Consider the following 23,178-nt stretch of genomic DNA (forward strand, 5'->3'; position numbering starts at 1 on the left):
TACTGCAAATGTAAATATCTATAGGAAAGTAAGACAAAACTCTATACTGTAACCATTATTATTTAACCTATACTCAGAAAAAATATTTGCTCTGGATCTAGTTAAGTCAGAAGAGGGTATAAAACTAAAATGAAAAATTTGCTAATAGCATTCAGTATACCAACAATATAATATTCAATATGAAGATAAAGAAGAACTGCAAACTCAGTTAAATAAAGTACTACAAGAATTAGAATATTTGAATAATCGATTATATATATATATATATATATATATATATATATATATATATAAATCCATTTCTAAAAGGAAACGTGGGAAGAAAAAGAAAGACATTCATAATTTTTTTTAATAGTTACTTGTACGACCGGTTTCAACCACTCCAATGTATTGCTTATTATCCCCCTTACTTCTTCTTTTTCTTCTTTTTGTGTAGACATGACTCTGTTTGTTTTCCAATGAGCCTCCAGTAAGTTGTCGTTCCATCGTTTTCCTGGTCTCCTTATTAATTGTGTTTCTATTGGGAAACCATCTCTTACCATCTTTACGACTATATTTGTTGTCATTTGGCTGATATGATCGTTCCATTCTACTCTTATATTTCGTACCCAGTTCTTGATGTTCTTCACCTTGCATCTACGTCGTATATCTATGCTCCTAGCTCTGTCCCATAGTGTCTTACCATCAATTTTTCTAAGTCTTTTTATCTTTGCTGTTTCTAACATCCTTTTTGTCCTCTCTGTGTCAGGTCGTGTTTGTGTCGCCTATGTCATTATTGGTCTGCTGACTGTTTTGTAAATTTTGCCGTTCATTTCTTTCCCTATATTTTTATTTCTCCATATTGTTTCATTCAGGCAACCTGCGGCTCTGTTTGCCCTATTTACTTGATCTTTCACTTCAGTTTCGAGCTTTCAGTAGCTAGATAATGTGATGCTTAGATGCTTTAAACTCCATCACTTGTTCTATTATCTGACCTTCCAGTTCCAATTGACATCTCCCAACAACTTTATTTTTTTTTAAGCTGTTTAGTACCATTATCTATTTTTAATTATTATACAATAGATTGTGAGTATATATTTCATTTTCTTTCTATTATTCCTTTTATAATAATAAAAGTTTATATAAATGTGAAGAAAATAAAAACGGAAAAAATTTTAAATAAGAATACTCCAATTGTAGATATTTGATTGCCAAAAATGCAAGATTTTGTATACGGTTATTTATTTGGATCAAATAATAAAGTTTTTTCTTTTTTTTTGCAAAAACCAGAAAGATAAGAAAGTTTATTTCTATGTATTTAACTTTGGTTTGTTTGTAATTTTTAGTCATTTTCGATTGTTTTTGATTTATCCAAAAAATTTATAATGCCAAGAGTTCGCGGTCGTCTGCAATTTCGTCATTTAAGCGACTTCAAAAAAGGACATATTGTAGGCATGAAAGAAACCGCTTTTAGTTTACGGGAAATTTCACGATGAGTTAAAGCTAATCTATCAACAGTGTTACGAGTTGGAGAAGGTGGTCCAACGATGAGATATATCAGCATCGTGGAGGGTCTGGACGTCCTAGAATATTGTAAGGCCGTGATTTGCGCCATCTTAGATATCTTGCTCTCAGAAATTGATGGGACAGTGTACATCAAGTAAGAGATGATTTAGTTGCAGCTGCATTAAGGGTAGTTTTAAAAAAAACAGTTAATCAAAGATTACTTGGAATGGAACTAAAAGCTTACCGTCCGCTTTTGGTGTTACTTTGACACCACAGCGTAAGGCTGAATGCTTAGAATGGTGCAGAGATCGTCAAAACATGAATTACCAATGGAATTTTATCTGCTCCAGTGATAAATCTAGGTTTTGTTTGGATGGTTCTGATGAGCGCATAAGGATAGGACGTTTTCGAGGTGAGAGACGAAATATAGACTTGACTGTTTAACGTCATACAAGACAACCAAGCATTATGATATGGGGTGCTTTATGTTTGGGAAGCAGATCATCTCTAGTTTTTATTAACGGCACTCTGAGAGCTCGACGATATGTTTGTGAAGTACTACAACTGGCTTTACATCCCTACCTACAAACCATTCCAAATCCGATCTTTCAACAGGATAATCAAGACCTCATATTGTTCGTAAAACCATAAAATTCATACAAAAACCTGGTATGGAGATTTTGAAGTGGCCATTAAAGCGATTTGTTACCCATCGAACATGTGTAGGATATGGTAGGTTGAAACCTAAATCGATTTCCACGTCCTCTAGCAAACTTAGAAGACCTGTGGCATGCCATAAGAAGAATCGGGTTGAGTATTTCGCAATATGATATAGACCACTTAATTCGATCAATGCCCCATAGAGCAACTGAGTGTATAGAAAATCAAGGAGCCACTCATTATAAATTTTTTGACGAAATATTATAATGTAAATTTTCATAAATAAATGTTTAAAAAATATTTGTCCTTCTAGATGTTGCATTTTTTTTTTTGGCAATCAGTGTATATCAGTTAAAAATAAAAGGAATTGGTGTCTTCTTAAAAACGGACCAATTTCTTACGAAAAGAAATCTTAATCTGACATTATGATACGGCTTAATAAAATATTAGTTATACAGTCTCCTACAGTAAGTATAGTAGCATGAACGTTGACAATCATCTTATGACGTTTAGAATACTATGAGATGTAGCAACTTGCCATGGTTTATAAAAAACAAAAAAATTGCTCTGCACAGGATAAATATACTACTGAAGTAAAAGAAGACAGAAATAGTCGAAAACAAAAACAAGAATTATTATTAACAAGCCTAAATATAACATGATAGTTAAACATTTAGAAATTAACAAGAATCTTCCATAAATGCGTCAAATAAATTTACACTTTCAGCTAACAGATGCGTTTATTACTCGTGTGCAATAAAAATGTATTTCTGGAGTAGTATGGTAAAAATACGTTGAGAAGGATCATTCATCGTCCGAATTATAGAGGTTATAAATCGGCAGCACACAATTAGATGACATTCGAATCCAACAAATGATCTAATATTGTCACATCATATGGCAGGGGCAATCTTGAAGCAGATCCTAATGCAAATAACTAAATGGCAAATGTCAATGCCAAAAACTCCAAGAAGATAAAACTATTGAAAGAAAGATAAAAAATACAGAGTATGATTATAGACTATATTTTAAATATTTATTTACTTATTTATTATTAATTATTTTTAGTTTAATAAAAGTATTTACCATTTGTAGGTGGTTGTCAAACTGAGTTTTCTCCGAGCTACGAAGGAAAAAGGACTCCGACGTCAGAGGACGTTAAACCTAACTACTTAGTAAACTACGGAAACCCACCCCCGCCCACTTCTTCATCAGAAGAGATCAAATCAAACTACGACCAATACTATACAAAAACCACACCAGTAAAACCCGATCCTATGAAAATTCCCAAAACTGAAGTTACGACCACCAGTTGCTGTAGTGTCAGTGCTCAAGGAGAATTATTAGTACCAAAAACAGAAATGCCCAGTTCTTGCAGGTACGTAAAAATATAATCAAATAACCAAGTTTTGATAGGTAGTTTATGGATTCTAATTCCATAATCTATGCAGCTTATGTTTTGTTCTTGCTTTTAAAAAATTTATTTAAATTATACTGGATTAGCTTGTGAAGTCGTTTTGAAGAAACTCCTGAATATAGTCATTACATTAGGATATTATATCGATAACACTAAAACTGCCATTTATAATAGCCTGGTACATCTACTCATTTCTTCTACTATGTGTAGAATAGCCTTGATTAGTACTTTGGTTTTAACATCCTCATTTACAGCAGAGCAATTATTATAATCCACTTCAAAAGGTGCATCAGCCTCAGAATACAAGAAACATGCAATCAGAGGAGCAAAACTAAGCATTTTACGAGCAAAAGTAGGGAAGACTCTCAACCAACTTGAAAACAAACAAACCCAGGCATTGATGACATACCAGCGGCGACTATAAAAGCAATGAGCGAGATTAGTATAAATGTAATACTGAATGTGTGAACTTTATCCCTATTAATAAAAAAAGGATCACTAACCTTATGCAACAATTACCGAACCATTGTCTTTACACCTCATATCCTTTTGCAAACAAAATCCTGCTACATATAATCATTAAACGGCTAAAGAACTTTCTACTTCCAGAGATAGCCAAAGAACAATGCGGATCCGTACCAGGAAAAAGAACGCGGGAGCAGATATTGAACACCAGACAGATAATAGAAAAAGTAAAGGTGCACAACATGCCAGTGCTGCTGTTTCGTAGATGGCACAATGGCTTTCAATTTAGTAAAATGGGATCCCATAACGAAAAATATGGAAGTACCTAACCGCCTAGTTAACCTAATAAGAAATCTGTATGATAAAAACTCAACCAAAGTTGAAGTACACGTAATATATTCAGATGCGTTCAAAACAAAGAACGGAACTAACTAGAGCTACATCCTATCATCATTATTATTCAACATGTATTCTGAATATATAATAAGAAAAGTACTACACGAATGGGGTAAAGATATTACTATAGAAGCCAAAAATGAATGACCTGTGATACGCAGATGACACACCTATTCTAACAATGAATAAAGTCGAAATGATTACCATCTATCTACCAAGTGGTAGATAGATTTGTATACTTGGGCTCCCTGATAACCAACAATGGCATTGTTTCTCATAAATCAAGCTTAGACTAGTAATAGCCCGAACCACAACGGCTAAATTGATTAAAATATGGAAAGACTGACCAATAACAAGGAATACTAAACTCAGGCTGGTCAATGTGCTTATTTTTCTTATTGCAGATACACAGCTGAACATGGACTCTCAAAAAATGTCATGGACAAAAATAGAACTAATTTGTCAATTATATAAGAGCTTTATATAAAAGACAGGCTATTAACAAAAGTAAGCCGAGCATACCTAAATTACTTCGGTCACATAGCTAGAAGAACGGGGACCATGAAACGATTGGTAGTAGAAGGAAAGGTAGCAGGTCGAAGACTAAGAGGGAGATCTCCAACATTATGCGCAGACCAAACGAAGACTATGGTGGTAAAATCCCTACGCGAAGCCGTCCAAATGGCACAGGATCGCAGCCAATGGAGACAGCATGCTAACAATATTTTAGAGTATCACCCTGAGAAGGGCTGAAGAAATGAGGAGGAATTACTAAAAGGATAGAGCTCCTAAGATCGACAGTTTTACATCATGATTATGATATTTGTTGCGTTTTCGGTGACAAGAATTAAACGTGTGTGGATCTACCGAAAACATCAAGAAGCACGTTTCTTTTTCTTTCTCCCAATTTGCTGGTTTACAGTTTTAAAATTTTACGACATTGCAGGCTAAAATACTTAATTTTTACTTCTAAACATTTATTTGCATTAAGTTTTTAAACTGTATCAGTAAATATATACTCTAGAAAGAATAACTGTAATACACACTTTGCATTAGTATTAAATGATTTATATTTAAATATTAAATTTATTATTAATGGTTTATCCATATTTTTTCTTATAGGTCGCCTCCTTCAGGAATAAGGTCAGCATACGAACCGTACATGAATCAAGACTCAAATTCATCATCTATGTCCAGTATGGACGCCATGAACTCAAGGAATCAGCATCAAATACATCATAATACATCTCATATGGGACCTCATCATAATCCACAACAACCAGGGTATGTATTTGTTATAAATATTTTCATAGTATAAAGCAATTGTTTAAGTTTTCGTGAAAAAATACATCTAACAAAGAGCTTCTGTTCATATAAAACGTTTATAAAACATATACAATTTTAATATGTAACGTATTTTACGTTTAGGTACAGTATGGAACATCAAATGCCTCACAGATCTCCATACCACCAGTCGCCTATGTCAGAGGAAATGTATACCAGGGAACGATCGTACGGAGACATGAACGAACCCATAGGTCCAAACAGTATTGCGAGACCGGTAGTCACATATTCTAATGAAATAGCTAGGCCTTACGAATCCGGTTTAATAAATTCTGCAGGACACCGACCATATGATCCTGGTACCAACAGTTTTGAAAGGTAGAGAACTTTTCTTAACGTTATTATCATTATTATTATTATTACAAACTTAAGATTTGAAAAACGATTTCCTATGAAAATCTTATAAAATATATTATACAAGAGATTTTATCTATAGGTCATACAAATGTTTAAAATTATTGACAAAGGGTAGAAGCTTCAGGATCTTCTTCGAGTGCTATCTCCGCGGCGGAGGTCGGCAATCATCATAGCTATTCGGACTTTTGAGACGGCTGCTCTAAAAAGTTCATTTGATGTACATCCGTACCACTCTCTCAGGTTGCGCAGCGCAGCCATGACATTCTACGCCTCCCTATGCTTCTCTTTCCTTGGATCTTTCCCTGCATAATCAGTTGGAGCAAGGTGTATTTCTCTACACGTGTAATATGTCCGAGATATTCCAATTTTCTTGTTTTAATTATATTTAAAACTTCTATTTCTTTATTCATCCTTCTCAAAGCCTCTTTGTTTGTGATGTGTTTTGTCCACGATTTTTTCAGAATTCTTCTATACACCCACAGCTCGAATGATTCTAGTTTTTTCATTGATGTCGTATTCAAGGTCCAAGATTCCATTCCATAAAATAAAGAGCTTTAGGATATGGCCTCTTAATTAGTCTCCATAATATCGCCTTGATGATAGAGAGCGGAAGTTAATATCTCTGGTGAGATGAGGATACCACAAAGCATTAGCCAACTCTAAGATTTCACGTATATCTATTTTGAACAACAGTTTGAATCGTACTTAGTTAATACTTTTTGCAGCATATATGATTGACTATTCGCTTTTTTAACTTGCTGCAAAGTTTGTTCACTTCATGATAGTCTGTAATTAAGTATAATACCGAGATCAGAATGTGAGTGCGTTTAATTTAAAGCATGGATATTTAGGGTGTAAATATTCAGCGCTAAAAGACACGTAGTGCTCTACACACGCATATGATTTAAATATCTTCAATAGCGGTACTTTTTTCTGCGAGATTATATTTTATTGAAGAATTATAATATGTTAAATAAGATAGGACCGAACACTTATCCCGGGGTAACCCCGGGACTTAGTAACCACCGGGTAACAGTTGTTGGCACTCTAAAACGTTCATTACACCCCTCCCCTCGTTTCCTCCAAACCAAAATACGACCATCTAAATTGTTTATACGAAATCTAGACTCATCTGTATATAAACAGTTTTTCCATTGGTTATCCCGTGGTGGTATTCTTCAGCCCATAGTCTTTTCAACCTTCGATGTTCTATGGTTAGTACTGGATGATATGACGTATTTTTGATCTTAAGTCAATTATATGCATCCTTATTCTAACGGTTTGGTTTGAAATGATTCTTCCAGTGGCGATGGAACAATAGTTTTTATTATTTTGTTGATGCGAGAAGCAATATATATTGGTTTCCATCTAGCAATATTTAGCATATATCGGTTATCAACAGAGTTGATACTCCGTTATCGCTCTCCGCCATGAACATATGAGGCTACACCATTTGCGACATAGAAACTTCAAGCTCCATTTACGTCACTTTGTGAAAACCCTAAACTTCACGTTCTTCTTCTTCTTGATGTGCCTATCCGTTACGAATGTTCATCATTCGCGATCATTATGACAATCTTTATCTTATCTGCAGCAGCGCGGAAAAGCTGCACAGATGTTGAATTGAACTATATTCTGAGGTTCTTTAATCAAGATGTTCTTCTTCTTCCTGGACCTCGTTTTCTAAATATTTTTTTCTGCAGGATTGGTTGAAGTAGAGCATATCTGGAATCATTTCGCATAATATGTCCTAAGAATTGTAACTTTCGAGATTTGATGGTGGTCAGTACCTCTCGGTTCTTATTCATTCTTCTAAGGACCTTTTCATTTGTGACTCGGTCAATCCACGAGATGTGGCTATATCTCTTATTCTCCAATATAGCCACATCTCAAATGCTTCCAGTTTTCTGCACATATTTTCGTTACTTCGTTACTTCACGTTGCGTTAACGTTTCGTTAACCCACTGTTGAATTTGGACAATATCGAAACGTCTTCAGGGTTTTTTCAAACATCTTTTGACTTTTCAAGTAATTACTCTGTATTGTGTCACTCCTAGAAAGTATGTTATTAATCTACAAAGTAGTATTAAAAACGAGAAATGTCAAAAATTGGACTTATCAAGTTCTTTCTCTGTAGTTTTCATTTGTGATTACTGTAATACCGCAACAGCGGTTAGGCAAAAAATTCAAGATATCTTCCCTTTCACTGAACCAATGTCGACTGCCGTTTATCTCAAGATGTCAATTAATTAGGATACTAGTTTTTTATTTGTAATGGGCGCTAAAATTGACCAGTTTAAAATAGAGGAAAAGGCGCATTCTTGAGCGGCGTGTACTTTTAGTCAGTCTTATCCCAATTTATCAGATTTTATTGGTATGCTTACTTAATTTTTTTCGTTTCAGATACGATTCCAGCCAATGTGTGTCCCTTCAACAGCCCTTGGGTCCTTCAAGGGTTCCACCGCAGGGTATGTACGGGTATATCGACGATCAACAGGAACAGAGGTACCAACAGGAGGCTGCAGCTGCGCAACAGCATCAAATTGCGGTTGCTAATGCCCAAAGTATGATGAAGACAGAAGAACCTGAACCAACTGGACCATTATATCCAAGGTAAATTAGGCTTGTATAGACTATTAAAAAACTTACACTGATAGTTAAATAATGGCTTATCTGGTTAAATAAGGTTTATTTAAAAATTATAGCTGTATGATTTACTTAAAATTTTGTGGCGATAGTCAACAGTAGAATATACTTATTTGACAAATATAAAATGATTTAAAAGATAAGAGTAATATTTATCGTTAGACAAGTAAAACGCCCAGAAAGTAACCGCTGTCCTAATAATAAAAAAATATAAAGTTAAAAAAGTAAAATAAAAACTTACAAAAGTTTTCAATAACTCATAATATCAAAACAGCTTATCGTTCCATGTAAGAATGGATCAGCAATACATCTGCGTACTTAACAAAAACATAAACAATATTTTTAATAAAATAATTTAAAAGGTTATATATTTGATACGGTCTACTTTTTAATTATGGTATTTGATGTTTTTTGGATTTAAAATATTTTTTTTATACTTTTTACATGATTGTTTTTTATATGTTAAAAAATAGTTAATATATTATAATACATACATACCTATTATATTATATGATAAATCCAAAATATTCGTATGTAATTATATTTTATTTTTTGTTGATACCTCGCATTCCCTTAGTTCTACGCCACTAAAGTTCAATTTTCTTGACAAACGATGATACATTTTTGGCCGGTTTTAATTTTTCAGACCAATGTATCAGTATGATGCCTCCAGCGGAGCTCCCCTTCCAGTTGGCTTTTCAGCAATTAACTTATCTGTGAAATGTGTGACAACGGCTCACGCTGCTCAAATGAAGGGTCCGCACACGTCCCCAGGGGGCACTGTTATCGATTTGTCGACGTCCAGTGTCACCACTACTAGTCCACAGGTAAGTTCGAATATAAACAGAGATAAACCGTCTCATTGACGATTGTGGTAATTTTAATGGGGAAGAATGACATTAATTAAGACGATTTCCGATTCTGGTATCTCACTTAAGAATGCGGTAGAACACGAACACAAATACGACAGAGGCTATATTATATATATATATATATATATATATATATATATATATATATATATATATATATATATATATATCTATAAATATATATATATATATTATATATATATATATATATATATTATATATATATATATATATTATATATATATATATATATATATATATATACATTATCAGAGGACGTTAATATTAAGAGATTAAGTAAATATGTAGTATGAAATAAAGAAATAATTTCAAAAATGATTTCATTAAATTCATTTTATTTGTAAATGAAAGCCGATTGCCGATTTTTTTTGTTTTAACTCGAGTTCCATCATTCTTCTACACGTGTTTCTAAGTTTACCTCTCGTAAGGAAGACTTCGAGTGAAATTGAAATGCTGTTGTCTATACGGCTATTATTGTAACAGAACATCCCTGTGTTGACAAAACAAGAAGACTTTTCATCGATGGGGATTTAGTTGAACTGCGAATCCAAGCTTACAGAAGCTATTGGACGATATTAGGAAAAAACATTTATTTCGATCGTCCAATAGCTTTCAGTAAATTTGGATTCGCAGTTCATCTAAATCGCCATCGATGAGAAGTCTTCTGACTTTTTGTTTGTTCATATAGAAGCCGCTACTAGCATACACATGTATGTTATGTTACTATAACGGTCATATAGTCAACAGTATTTTAGTTCAACTCGTGTTCCCTCACTTTTCCCTCACATCAAGTAAACCGCGAAAGATATATAGGAAAATAGTGGAACTAGAGTTGAAAAGAAATGCAATCGTTTACTTTCATATGTATATATATATATATATATATATATATATATATATATATATATATATATATATATGGGCAAAGTACTTTACAGAGTTCATTCACTACATACTAGATATGTAGTAGGAAATAATATCACAAATTATTTCATTAAATTCACTTTATTTATAAAAAAAAATTCTATGTTGTAAAGTTTAATTTTTCTTTCATTGCAAAGTTTTAAAATATTAAAAACAATAATTAAAAAAGTCATTAAGTTCTGTCTATTTATATTGTATTTTCCAGGTAGCGTACAGCTCACCGCATTATGGAGGAGCAGGCCAAAGGGTCGGAGGCAGCCCCCAAGCGGCTGCGAGTCCGCACCTTTCGGCAAGTCCGCAAGTTCCGAGTCCTCAGGGACAGACGCTGGACCTCAGCATTAGTAGGTTGTCCCACAGGTGAGTACGTATTTTAACAAAGTTTATTTAGAAAAAATTAGTTTCTGTATTTTCAACACTCAAATATAAATATATTTCATTATTTCTTTTGCGTGTACATTATTACATGGCGGAAATGAATGTTATAAGGCTTACTTTAAAAAAATTGTTACTAATTAATTAATCGATTGTTAACTTACTTTAACCTTTAATTGTGGCTTATTCCCATTTAAATAGTAATTACTTTAAAATGCCATAAGAAAATAGCTTCAAAAAAATTGTTGTTTATAAATTGCTTCATGATTGCCAAAACATTGACAATCAAAAGGTATGAATAGTTCTGAATTTGTATGTTCATTCAAACGCTGAACTAAAAATATATGATTATACGAAAGTGGACTTTAGACGAGCACTGTAAATCCATACACCGAGTAGACCGGTCTAAATATAACGAACTGCCTTTGCTTACATCCCAAATTAAAGTACTTCGCAAAATATTTGATGTAATTTTGCAGGATATAATGATAATAATTTTATTAATATGAGGTATATTGTTAACCTTTTCTGAAGTATAAACGTTTGTAGAAATGCCTAAAAGCATTTAAATTCACGGCTCTATTAGGACCTTAACGAAAATTAATATATCAAAGAGACGTAGATATATCAGAGAGAGAAGATGTGATAAATATATATATATATATATATATGATAAATATATATATATATATATATATATATATATATATATATATATCTGTAATATTGAACAAATAACGAATAATCATTTTTATATTGCAGTGGAGTACGCCCTGTAGCGTCATTTGCATCAACGCCTGGAGGAGGACCAGTACTAGCCCCTGGTGCAGGATATAGCAGAGAATCGACTCCTGACAGTGGCGGAAGTCATTATATGGATGCTTACCGGGATCCAGCAGGTATGTTTAAATTCAATTGCAATATATACTTTTTTAAGTAATGATCTAAATGATCTAAAACAGATCTTAAATAATAATTGTTGTAGGTTATGGTCCTATGAGTCCCCATCCTGGTTATGGTATGACGACAGTAGCCAGTGATTATGCCTCCAACCCCTACTCACCCTATCCACCAAGTGGATACTCATGTGCCGGTGGATATCCTGGACCTGTTACAACAGGTTACCCAGTTCCCCCAGGCGGTTATTCACCAAGTACTTGTTATTCCATGCCACCGCCCCAACACTCATTATCGCAACATGATAAGTCGCCCAATAAAGACAGGTAATATATGTATATTTTGTAGCATATACCTTAACATATATAAGAAACAAATAGAACCAAGCAAGATACTAATATAAAACTGTTTATTTTTTCCGAATATGAAATTTGTGCCAAAATAAAATCTATAAAGATACTTACCATAAAATAAATCATACAAGTAAATAAAAGAATTTTCTAGGTCTAACTTTCATATATCGATCTATTATTTAAGCTTTACTTCGAATAAACCGTAGCAAACCTTGTAGATTATAGATAAATGGGTATTTTGGCTTCTTTGATTTTTGCACACTGCGACCTTTTGTAAATACCCTACTTATATATTTAAGACATTCCTCTAGGTTTTAGCATAAACCATTATATTCATCTTCATAAGTACAGCTTATAGTAGGATCAAGGTCCATACTTTTAAGATAAATCTGCGTTATTGCTCTTTCTCATTTGCTTTAATTGTTTTGTGCTACGGAAAGCAAAAGAATGGATGGTCACTAAAAACAAAGCCTCACTGGATAAGCCTAATAAAACCTGGGGCTGGTTCTTAAGCTCCTTTTTATCTACTGCTCATCTAACAGAAATAGCGACTATAACCCTGTGTTAAATTACAAAGGAATTAATTTATTAAACACAACACTAAAATTAACAACCAAAGTGATAAAAAATAAACCGAATGAAATTATAATACTAGCAGAACAACAAGGTTTTAGGTCGGGAAGATCATGCACCAACACTATATTTATAATGAGGCAACTGCATGAGAAACCATTAGAATACAACAAATCCATGCATTTGGCCGGTTCTAATTAAAAACGTTATCTACAAACACGTATTGTACGCAAGAGGGATACCTGTAGAAATAATCAAGACGATTGAAAATATTTACCAAGTAAAAGTAGAAGAACTAACTGACCCTATTAAGGCTGGCAGTGTGATAAGACAGGGAGATTTCCAGAGTCCTCTATTGTTTAACCTGATTACGGATGAAATAATAAAAAAAGTAAAAACTAAAAAAGGATACCAAATGGGAAAAAACAACTTAAAATGATCTGCTCTGCAAATGACGCAATACTATTCCCTTAAAGTGAAGATGATTTACAACGTATTGTGAACCGGTTTAATATAACCGCCAGAAAAGTTAATGTGTTAATTTCCCCAAAAAGTCAAAATTCATTGTTATACCAGCAAATTTACTAAGATGTAAATTGCAGCTGGGAGGTAAGAGAATAGAACTGGAAACATCTAGGCTACGGAATGCTCGAAACAGAAGTGGAAGATTAAGTGAAAAGAGCAAACAGAGCCGCAGATTGCCTTATGAAACAATATGGAGAAATAATAATATCGGAAAAGAAATGAAAGGCAGAATTTACAAAACAGTCATCAGACCAATAATGGCATACGTGGCAGAAACACGACCTGACACAGAGAGGACAAAAAGGATGTTGGAAATAGCAGAGACAAAAAGACTTAAAAAAATTGATGGTAAAAAACAATGAGATAGATCTAGAAGTGGTGATGGATAACGTAAATGCAAGGTGGAGAACATCAAGCAATGGATAATAAATAGAAGAGTAGAATGGAACGATCATTTAAGCCAAATGACAACAAACAGAGTACCTAGTAAAGACGTTAAGAGGCGGTTCCCCAATAGGAAGACGATCACTAGGAAGACCACGAAAACGATGGAACCACCACTTACTGGAGGCACATTGAAAAACAGACGGAGTCATGTCTACATGAAAAGAAGATCAAGAGAAGAACCGAGTGTGAAGACCCCTTCTACAATAGAATATCTCACTGTTCTTGTAGTGGATGGCGTACCTTAGTTCACACCAACTAATATGGATATCAAATTTGAACTTTGACATATTTAGGTCTTCTTCCAGACTAATCTAAATAGTTTATTCTATAATTTATTTCTTTTTTATATGGATAAATTTCCTATACAATATTAGCAGCTCTTTGCAAGCTATGTAAAACATCATTAGTTGTAAATAACCTTTTATCAATTTCTCTTTTATTTCGTATGTACTTATTTGGTTTTTGTATTGATATACTAAGAAACTAGAAATAAGAAGCTGGTCAAATAAGATTAATTCATTTAGTAAGCTTTTGTAAGTTTTAGAGCAAGGCTGCCGATTAGAAATTGATTACAAATGTAGCTTAGCAATAATCAAATCATGCTTTAATATCAATTTAACGCCGCCTTGTTCTTTAATTGCATTATTTGAAGATGTCGTACTACTGGTAATTAGTTAGGAAAGAAACACAAACGACCCATTATATATCATGCAGGTTATCCAAATGTCACTGTTACTTCGTTTTAATTAAAATTAAAATAATATTTAAGAAACGCGTTCGACGAACAAAAAAAATTTATAGATTATCATTAACTATTTCACTGCAACTCACTCAAAGTTCTTAATAAATGTGTTCTAGTATTACAGTTATTGGTTATAAACTGTGATACTGTATAAAGATCCGCAAATATAGACAAGTTACGAACTAGAACGTATCATGAGAGTAGGAGCAATATATTTTTACCAAACAAACAAATCAGACTTCTATATGCCATGAAAAATAATCTCAACATTAAAATGTAACAAAGTAAGGCACTGGCTGATAATACAAGATATATGTATTCCGCAATACAATATAGAATGAAGATCCGAATCTAAAAAAGAAATCAAGATTTACCAACAACCCACTAAATTTACATTACTGACAAACTGCCAGAGGGAGTTCTATGTTAAGTAATAATATAGACCGAATGAGTAATGACGTTAAGATGAAAAAGGTTAAAAATCGAAAACAACATTTCACCTAATTTATATAACAACTTTGTTTGATATTAGAAAAACAAGTAGGTATATTATTATATAAGATGGTTTTCAGCAACCTTTTTTATAGCAATCAAATTATTTAGCATACAGGAAGATCAGCATTCTGTATTTGTACTTTGAAGCTATTATTACAATTTAACATTTTTATACTTTTAAAACATTTGGGCGTCCCCCGGTATCTGAATAAATTGTCAGCGGCATCCGTTTTGGTAACGTACCTGTGGCAATGGCAATGACGTTTATACATTAAACATTAAAATGTTTACAATGAATTATCGCTTTTAATGCAGCTTGTAATCAGGTGTGTTCGTAGTTATCAGACTTATTTAATAGTTTATTTTGTGAGCCCTCAAAAACCGAACATTAGTCGAAATATTTTTAGAACTATCACAAGGATGAATCATCAATAAATATTTTAAAATTACCGACTGAAAAGTTTTAATTTAGAAGATAATGGAAGAATTAGAGAATGGGTATGTTTTATTTGATTATTTGGAATTATGATTATGTTGCATTAATGATAGTTAATAACATTTTTATTCATTTTACTAAATGTGCCTACGTTAAATTTATAATATAGATATGTTGACTATAAAAATAAATAGAAACACAAAAAAGAAAGGTTATACTTATATTTACAGACCTAATCCTTAATTTCAGTTTAATAATTAAAGTTGTATAATCGGTTTAGCATTGCCTTTTTAAACCGCAGAAAAGTTTTTTCTGTCTCTTTCTAGTACTTAAAATACATTTGAGGTTATCACTGGTGTTATAAGGGAGCTCGGACAAGTTCTCAAATAGAAGGAAATATAGGTATTTTTTTTTTTTCAGATTTGATATCTACTTTCGATATTCGTTCTTTTTCGACTTCAATTTTTATTTTGTGTTTTATGTTAATGTCTTTAATTATCTTTACCATTCTGCTAGGCTGGTATCTATCTTCTACCCTAACGAAATTAAGAGCTTTAGTCAAATCTACAGAGCAAATATAATAGGCAAGTTTGTTATATTTCAACGCTTTCTTAGAAATTTGTCTGGATATGAATATAACGTATATCGCTGACCTATTTTGTTGAGACTCCTGTGGCCTCTTCCTATTGGCGAACAACCTTCTTAGCAGTTTAAAAGTTTTGTATAACAAGGTTATTTTACAGTATTTGGTAGTAAATCTACTATTTTGATTTATAATCTTTGTAAAGAAGTAGTTCGTGCTCTGGTAATTGCAATTGATCTACTGCCTTACATCCAGGATTAGCACCCTCATCCACATATCCCTCCGTTCATTTTCCCATTCTTCTTGCCACATTTTTATTGTTTTCCTCCTTTCTTTTTTCTTTTCCTGGCTATTATTGTCATATGTTCTTGATTTTTCTTTTGCCTCTAGGTGAATTGGTGGTATTTCCGCTATGACCTGTGACTACAGTCGAGGCCGTTCGGTATGCGCAGATGACTCTTAACAAAGCTTTCTTTGTGTTTTTCCTAAATTAATTTATACTTTTGTTTGTTTAGTACTTAATGCCAGATCGGTGAAGCATATAAAATTGTCGAGTAGACAACTTCTTTAAGGATTCATCTTTTTTTTGCATTAGGTCCTTCTATGTTAGGCCTAATTCTATGACATGTTCACCAAATATTACCTTACAATCAAGCATGACGCCCAAATATTTCACCTTTTTTACTGGAAATATTTTTTCTCCTTCCAACATGAAGTAGATATAATCCCTGTCTCTTGGACCTCTAAGTATGATTGCATCTGTCTTTTCTGAGGCTAATTTTATATCTCCGTTTTTTTAATCAAACTTTAACTCTTTCTTATCTAGTATATGCTGAGTTTATGATGAGCCAATTATTATTGTACTCTACACGTACTACCAAGTCGTCTGCGTATTCAACTGCCTGTATCCCTGCTTCCAGATGTTCTTTTAGAATGTGGTTATATAAGATGTTCCGCAAAAGTGATCCAAAAACCGTTGTTTTGAACTATTGTTTCGATTACGAGTTAATAGTAAATTGATGTAGCGGCTGCATATTACATATATATCTTTATTTTCGTCTTAAGCTTGTTCTAGTCGGGACCTTATCTTTTGTGTAATGTAGCTGTTCAGTTTTTCATTAAGTGCAGCTCATAAATTTATACCACTTGTCTTCAACTAAAACCGAAATAATCATATGGACCTAGTGTCTTATGGACCTAAGGCCAAATAACATAAATCAAACTATAAGGCAAATATGGTTCAGCCAAAATCTTTTAGATTCTGGTACTGTTTATTTTGAAAAATACAATACTTATTATATCATTAAAACCAGCTTTCTATTTAAACCTCAAAATATTTGTTTTTGTTCATGGCGTTGGCTTAGTCAATTAGCCAGACAAAAATATTTGTCTCAAAATTAGCTTTAATTTATTGCTTTGTTAGCATCGACAAACCACAGCTACCTCTCAATGGCTCTTACTCAAATGTGACTCAGATTAAAGAAAATAAGGAACTTATTCAGTGCCCGAATACTATCTGCAACGGAGTAGGACATATTTCTGGTAACTACGCCACCCATAGAAGGCAAGCAAGTGTCATATTTAGTATTTAAGAAACTAATAATTTTTAATGTAAAATTTAATTATGGTATTGCTATAACTTTAAATATGCAGCCACGTTTAAAAATCATTAATCCATACAACAAATTAAGATCTCTTTATAAAATGTTTGTTTTTGATATTTTTATTACATATATTATATTTGTTAATATTTTATCAAATATATAGGGTGTTTTAGTAATATCTGAAATATTTTATCTTTAACTTTATAAGTAAGGGGTGTTTTATTTAATCATTGAAAAAATGAATTATCAACATTTTACTAGCCCCTGATATTTCTTTATAATATTGTGCAGAAAGTAAAAAAGAAATTTTATATTCCGTTTTTAAATCTTTTAATATGGTATAGGCAACAACTTCCTTCTGGACTAACATTAGTTATGTTTTTTACATTATGTTTATGGTTTTGCCAGGTTTTCGTGTTTATACTGATTGTAATCAAGGTAACGTCCAACTTTTTTCTTTATACATCTTTTTGAATTTTTGTCCTCTCGTATACTGCTGGAACATTCAAATTTCCTATAGACGGTCAATCTCATCACAAAAACTGAGTGCTGTTCGCATGTGGTACCGTTTTTTAACTTTTAGTTCCAGCGTTTAATATGTTTAAAAAAAGTGGTGGTTGTATTAATTTGGCGCCCAACGTGTGGTTTTGTGTTTATATACATATTTGATACATACAGCTTAAAGTTTTTCGTATTGGTCTCGGAATACTGCCCCGTGGTATCCTTACTTCGTTTAGCCGTAGTTCTGAACATTCGCTTTCTTGTTTGACTCTAAAGACTTCTGTCTTTCATGTATGTTTGTAGTATTAGCTGGACGTATTGAGTGGTTAGGTATCTTTTCATTACTAGTACAAGCCTTTGTGCCACACGTCAAATGCTTTTGCTATTTCTAGGAAAATAGGTGAGCATATTATAAGAAACCCTTCTATAATATTTATTAAGCGGTTTACTTGATCTATTGTTGAATGTTTATTGCAGAATCCAAATTGAGGGGATATAAATATTTTATTTTGGTCAAGCATGGACTGTATTCTTAATAACATTACCTTCTTCAGCAGTTTGGAGGTAATTGGTAGCAGTGATATTGGTTTGGATGCTTCTAGTTTATTTATCGGATTTCGAGATAATGATTAGTACAGCTATGTTTTACGTTATCGGTACGTCTTGTAACCTAAATCTTGCGTTTATACGGTTTATGAGTTTTTCGATGGCCTTCCTAGGTAGTTGCTGTAGTATTTTTCTTGTTAAGGTGAATGACGAGGTATTTTTGAGATTGATATTGTTTTTAATTACTTAGGTTACTTATTTGGAAGTACTAGGCTTTAATATTCATTGACCAGTATTGTTCACTTCGTGTTCTGGATCCTCATGATTGTCTTTCTCTGCTGGATCATTATTTTCTATATCATGATTTTGAAAAATATTCTCCATGTGTGAGGCGAATAAATTTGCTTTTTGTTTTTATCACTTGCCCATATTCCATCTTCTGTTCTAATTGGCGTAATCGATTGACTTGGTCGGTTTACTCTGTTTGTAAATTTCATTCTATGAATATTTGCAATATGTTTTTTATCGGATTGGGGTTGTTCCCTACTATTGTTGTGGTTTTTAAAGGGATAATTGTGGATATATCAGAATACGCTAAAATGAATATTTAACTTTAACAACGTGCACTATTTATGAAAATCTTTAAAAAAATAAATACATGGCAAAAATTATTTAAGTGCAAACGTTAACTTTTTTATTTTTTAGATTTTTAAACTTGGCTGTTCAATAATACTACTAACAAATGCTAAAAGTTTTGAATGTGTGTATCGCTCTTAATCTTATTTTAATTAAAACTGGTGTTGGTGTTAGGTAAAACCAAGTTAGGTTTATAACACGAATTTGACTTATTTGTCTTGTAATAATCAAAATGACACCTATTTTTACTTTTAGTCTGTCAGGATGTCCACGAGCAGATCGTTCACAAATTCAACCCCATTCCCAAGAACTGAAATGCCCAACGCCGGGATGTGACGGTTCAGGTCACGTTACTGGTAATTATAGTTCTCACAGAAGTTTGTCTGGATGTCCTAGAGCTAACAAACCAAAGAGTAAGCCCAGAGATGGCCAGGACTCGGAACCCCTGAGGTAATTTTTATACTCAGTTTACAATAATTTTATTTTTACTTTCTCTTATAGATGCGTATACATTTTATAAAATTGAAACTTGTGTAGTCATACTACTGGTTTACTTTTTGTTAAAAACCCATTTTTATACTGTGGTTTGGATATGTATCTTACTATATTTCCGATGGCATTTAACTATATCTTATATTACTTATTTCCTTTTTCAGTATGGTATTATCTATGCCTATTTTTGATGTGACAAATATACTGATATTTTCATGTCATGTTTAATATATTCAAATTCCTGTAGTTGGCTGTATAACATAAATCATAAAAACTTTTAGTCAAAAAATCTTTTATAAAAGGTATATATATTCTAAAAATGTCCTTTCGGGTTACATCACAAAACTAATAAGTCCATCATCAGTGCAGTTACCAGGTATATATAAGTGAAGCCACTAAATATATGGGTAAAAACCCTTCTCTATCTCTAGTAAAAAAACCATCTCACTGATGATGTACTTTTGTCCGAAAAAGTTCTGTGAAGCTATCTAAAAGGGTATTTTTAGAATATATATATATAGCTTTTACAAAGAATTTTTTAAATAAAAGTTTTTGTTTAATGTACTTATACTGTTATATACGCTTTTGTTAATTATCTTCAATATCTATGAAAAGGGGGACATCAAATGCATAGTTGAGAACTGCATAATATTCTCTTCTCTTACATTTTCTTACTATGTTTATTATTTCATGTACGATATTGATACGAAAAATAATTTTCTGTGATTATATACTCGTATAAATAAGAACGTGACATTTTGATGCCAATTTGATCATTTCAAAATCCATCTCTTGGTCTTAATTTATACTATCACGTTTCTATTGAAATTCAATATTTCTCCAACATTGTTTTTAGTATTTCACACTTAATATTGCACCCTACACTTTTGACAAAATTAGCTATATCCCATTTAACTTTAAATCCACCTCTGTGTATAACCTGAATAAAACATAACGAATTGGCAATATTCCAATTTATTTTTGTTATTTCATCATTATTTGTTTTAAAAACTATTTAGTATTCTGTGGTAAATTATTTTTAATATATAGTTAATGTCGATTGCTTGAAAATTTAGTTAAGTGATTTGTTTCATGCATACAGATGCCCGATACCGGGCTGTGATGGATCTGGCCATGCAACTGGAAAATTTTTATCACATAGAAGGTAACAACAAACATTTCGGTATACATGTATTTGGGTATGACTTAGCTGTTGATTGGGCCAAAATTAAATGCTATTGCTATATGCTATATCAATTACTTTACCGTCACTTTAAAGAATTTAAATCGTTTTACTATGCTAATCTATTAAGTGTAAAATTTGACTCGATCTTCACTTTCGGAACTTCAGAAATTTGACATCTGTCAAAGTGGCTGCCATTTATTCATTTAAATGTTTGTATTTAAATCATTATGGATGGATATAGCGTATCAAAACACATGCAAAGATAAAATTGTTTTATCAAAATGGGTGTTCTTTGTGAGCAACCTTCCTCGCGGTTTGCTTATTTTACGGCCGCCACAATTGTCTTAAATACAGGATTATTCGCAGGCGGTCAATAAAATTTAGTCTACTGATTTAGTAAACATTCAATCAACATCCGAACGTCGACGAAACGCAAGATTTGCCGAAAACATAGCCGATGCCCGTAAGAATATGCAGGCGAATCTGAAACAGTCGATTTCACGTCACTCACAACAACTTGGACTTTTCCAGACACAACTTTTGTTTGCTGAATTTAACATTGTAACTTGGGGCTATCTCCGTACAAAATTTAACTCTTTGTTGAATGGGCTCTGAAGCAGTTGAAAACTGACCCTAATTTTCAATGAAAAATCATCTTCAGCGATGAGGCACATTTTTATTTATTGGTACGTCAAAAACAGAATTGTTAAATTTGGAACGATACCGATCCAGATGAGATCTAAGAGCTTTTAAAAAAAATCACTGTTTGATATGATATTGAGCTAGCGGCATCATATGTCTATATTTCTTTTACAACAACGTTGGCCAGGCGATCACCATCAACGGCTAACACTACAGGTCGATAATTACCAACTTCCTTTGACCTAAGTTGAATGATACAGAAACTTACGATATATTTTGTTAAAAGGATGGCGCTACATGCCAGACAGCGCATGCCACATTGGACATTTAGCATAAGCAATTGGAGGGAATGGTTATATTACGTAGAGATGATGTGAACTGGTCACGGAGATCGTGCGATTTTATCGCATTAGACTCTTTTGTGAGGTTTTTTTAAGTTATAAATCAATGCGAATCGGCCACAAACCACAGCGGCTTTCAAGCCAACATAAGCCATGCCATCGATCAAATTTAGCCTGATTTCAAACAAAGAATTTTCAGTGATATCTTTTACACTTTGTTTAATTTAAATTTAGAGATAGAAGAGCTTAGTTAAAAACCACTATACAAGAAATACAAAGGTTTTCATTCTAAAATTAAAATTCGTATACCAATATGGAACTCGATGGCTTAAAGGACATTCCACTTTAACAAACGTATAAAGAATAAGCAGCAGATACATAAAAACTTCTCAAAGTAAAACTTGTCAAACTTGTAATTTGATGCAACTAAATAAACTCTTTTTTTTTCATTATATAAGATACGAGTGCTACAATTAAACTTATTGTTCACTATAAAAGTTAAAATGACTAATATGGCTAAGAGCAACAAAATTTTAAGGTGTCAACTGTCCAATACCAAGGTGTGACAGAAACAAGCATACAAGGTCTAGCAATTCAGTTCCGAGACTGTTTCTATGACATGTTTATTTAGCAATTTTTTATGAGTTTTCATTTTTTCCCCTCAATGTGCTTCCCTTTCACATCTGTACAATGCTTTATGCGAACCTTTAACTAAGCGAAGCAGTGCTCAAAGTATCTTCCGACAGGCTGTTAAACAGTGGCGCCGATTTTTGTTTTACGTTCTAAACGTTCTAACGTTACGTTAATGACAGGTGGCGGATTCTTCTCAAGCAGGATTTGAATTTTGGGAACAGGCTAAAGTCGTGTGTACTCCATGACTGTAGCCTAGATACAGATGGAGAATCCAAGAGTTCTCTTTCCACATTTCGGTCCGCTTTCTACCAATTTTCCCGTAGTCTTCGTAAAACCCTTAAATATTAATGTCTTACCGTGTGATACTGATTCCATGTAGGTATCTTCTGTATATCGAAGAACATAATCAACATAGCCTTGAATATGGACTTGCTCATACTCGCTTTTTTATTCTTGGAGAGTTTAAAATCTTCCACTGTATAGATTGCCGCTTGTTTTCAGGGACATATTAAAAAATCCATATTTCATCACACGTTATGATCCTTAAAAAGAAGTCAAAGTTTTTTTCAATGCATTCTAGGGTGTCA

The 23,178-nt window shown here is 32.8% G+C and overlaps 1 protein-coding gene across 1 annotated transcript in view; it reads left to right on the plus strand.

The window, feature by feature from the left end:
• The window catches only part of LOC140434832 (uncharacterized), a 742,586-nt gene that overhangs the window by 708,653 nt on the left and 10,755 nt on the right, over positions 1-23,178 (plus strand). Inside the window, exons 8-17 of the mRNA XM_072523397.1 lie at positions 3,241-3,523; positions 5,546-5,707; positions 5,852-6,085; positions 8,528-8,737; positions 9,417-9,597; positions 10,793-10,944; positions 11,722-11,858; positions 11,945-12,182; positions 19,553-19,747; positions 20,892-20,954. Of these exons, the coding sequence (XP_072379498.1) occupies positions 3,241-3,523; positions 5,546-5,707; positions 5,852-6,085; positions 8,528-8,737; positions 9,417-9,597; positions 10,793-10,944; positions 11,722-11,858; positions 11,945-12,182; positions 19,553-19,747; positions 20,892-20,954 (1,855 nt within the window). The remainder of the gene's footprint in view (positions 1-3,240; positions 3,524-5,545; positions 5,708-5,851; positions 6,086-8,527; positions 8,738-9,416; positions 9,598-10,792; positions 10,945-11,721; positions 11,859-11,944; positions 12,183-19,552; positions 19,748-20,891; positions 20,955-23,178) is intronic.

This window comes from Diabrotica undecimpunctata, chromosome 2 (assembly GCF_040954645.1).
Source record: "Diabrotica undecimpunctata isolate CICGRU chromosome 2, icDiaUnde3, whole genome shotgun sequence".
Taxonomy (NCBI): Eukaryota; Metazoa; Arthropoda; class Insecta; order Coleoptera; family Chrysomelidae; genus Diabrotica; species Diabrotica undecimpunctata.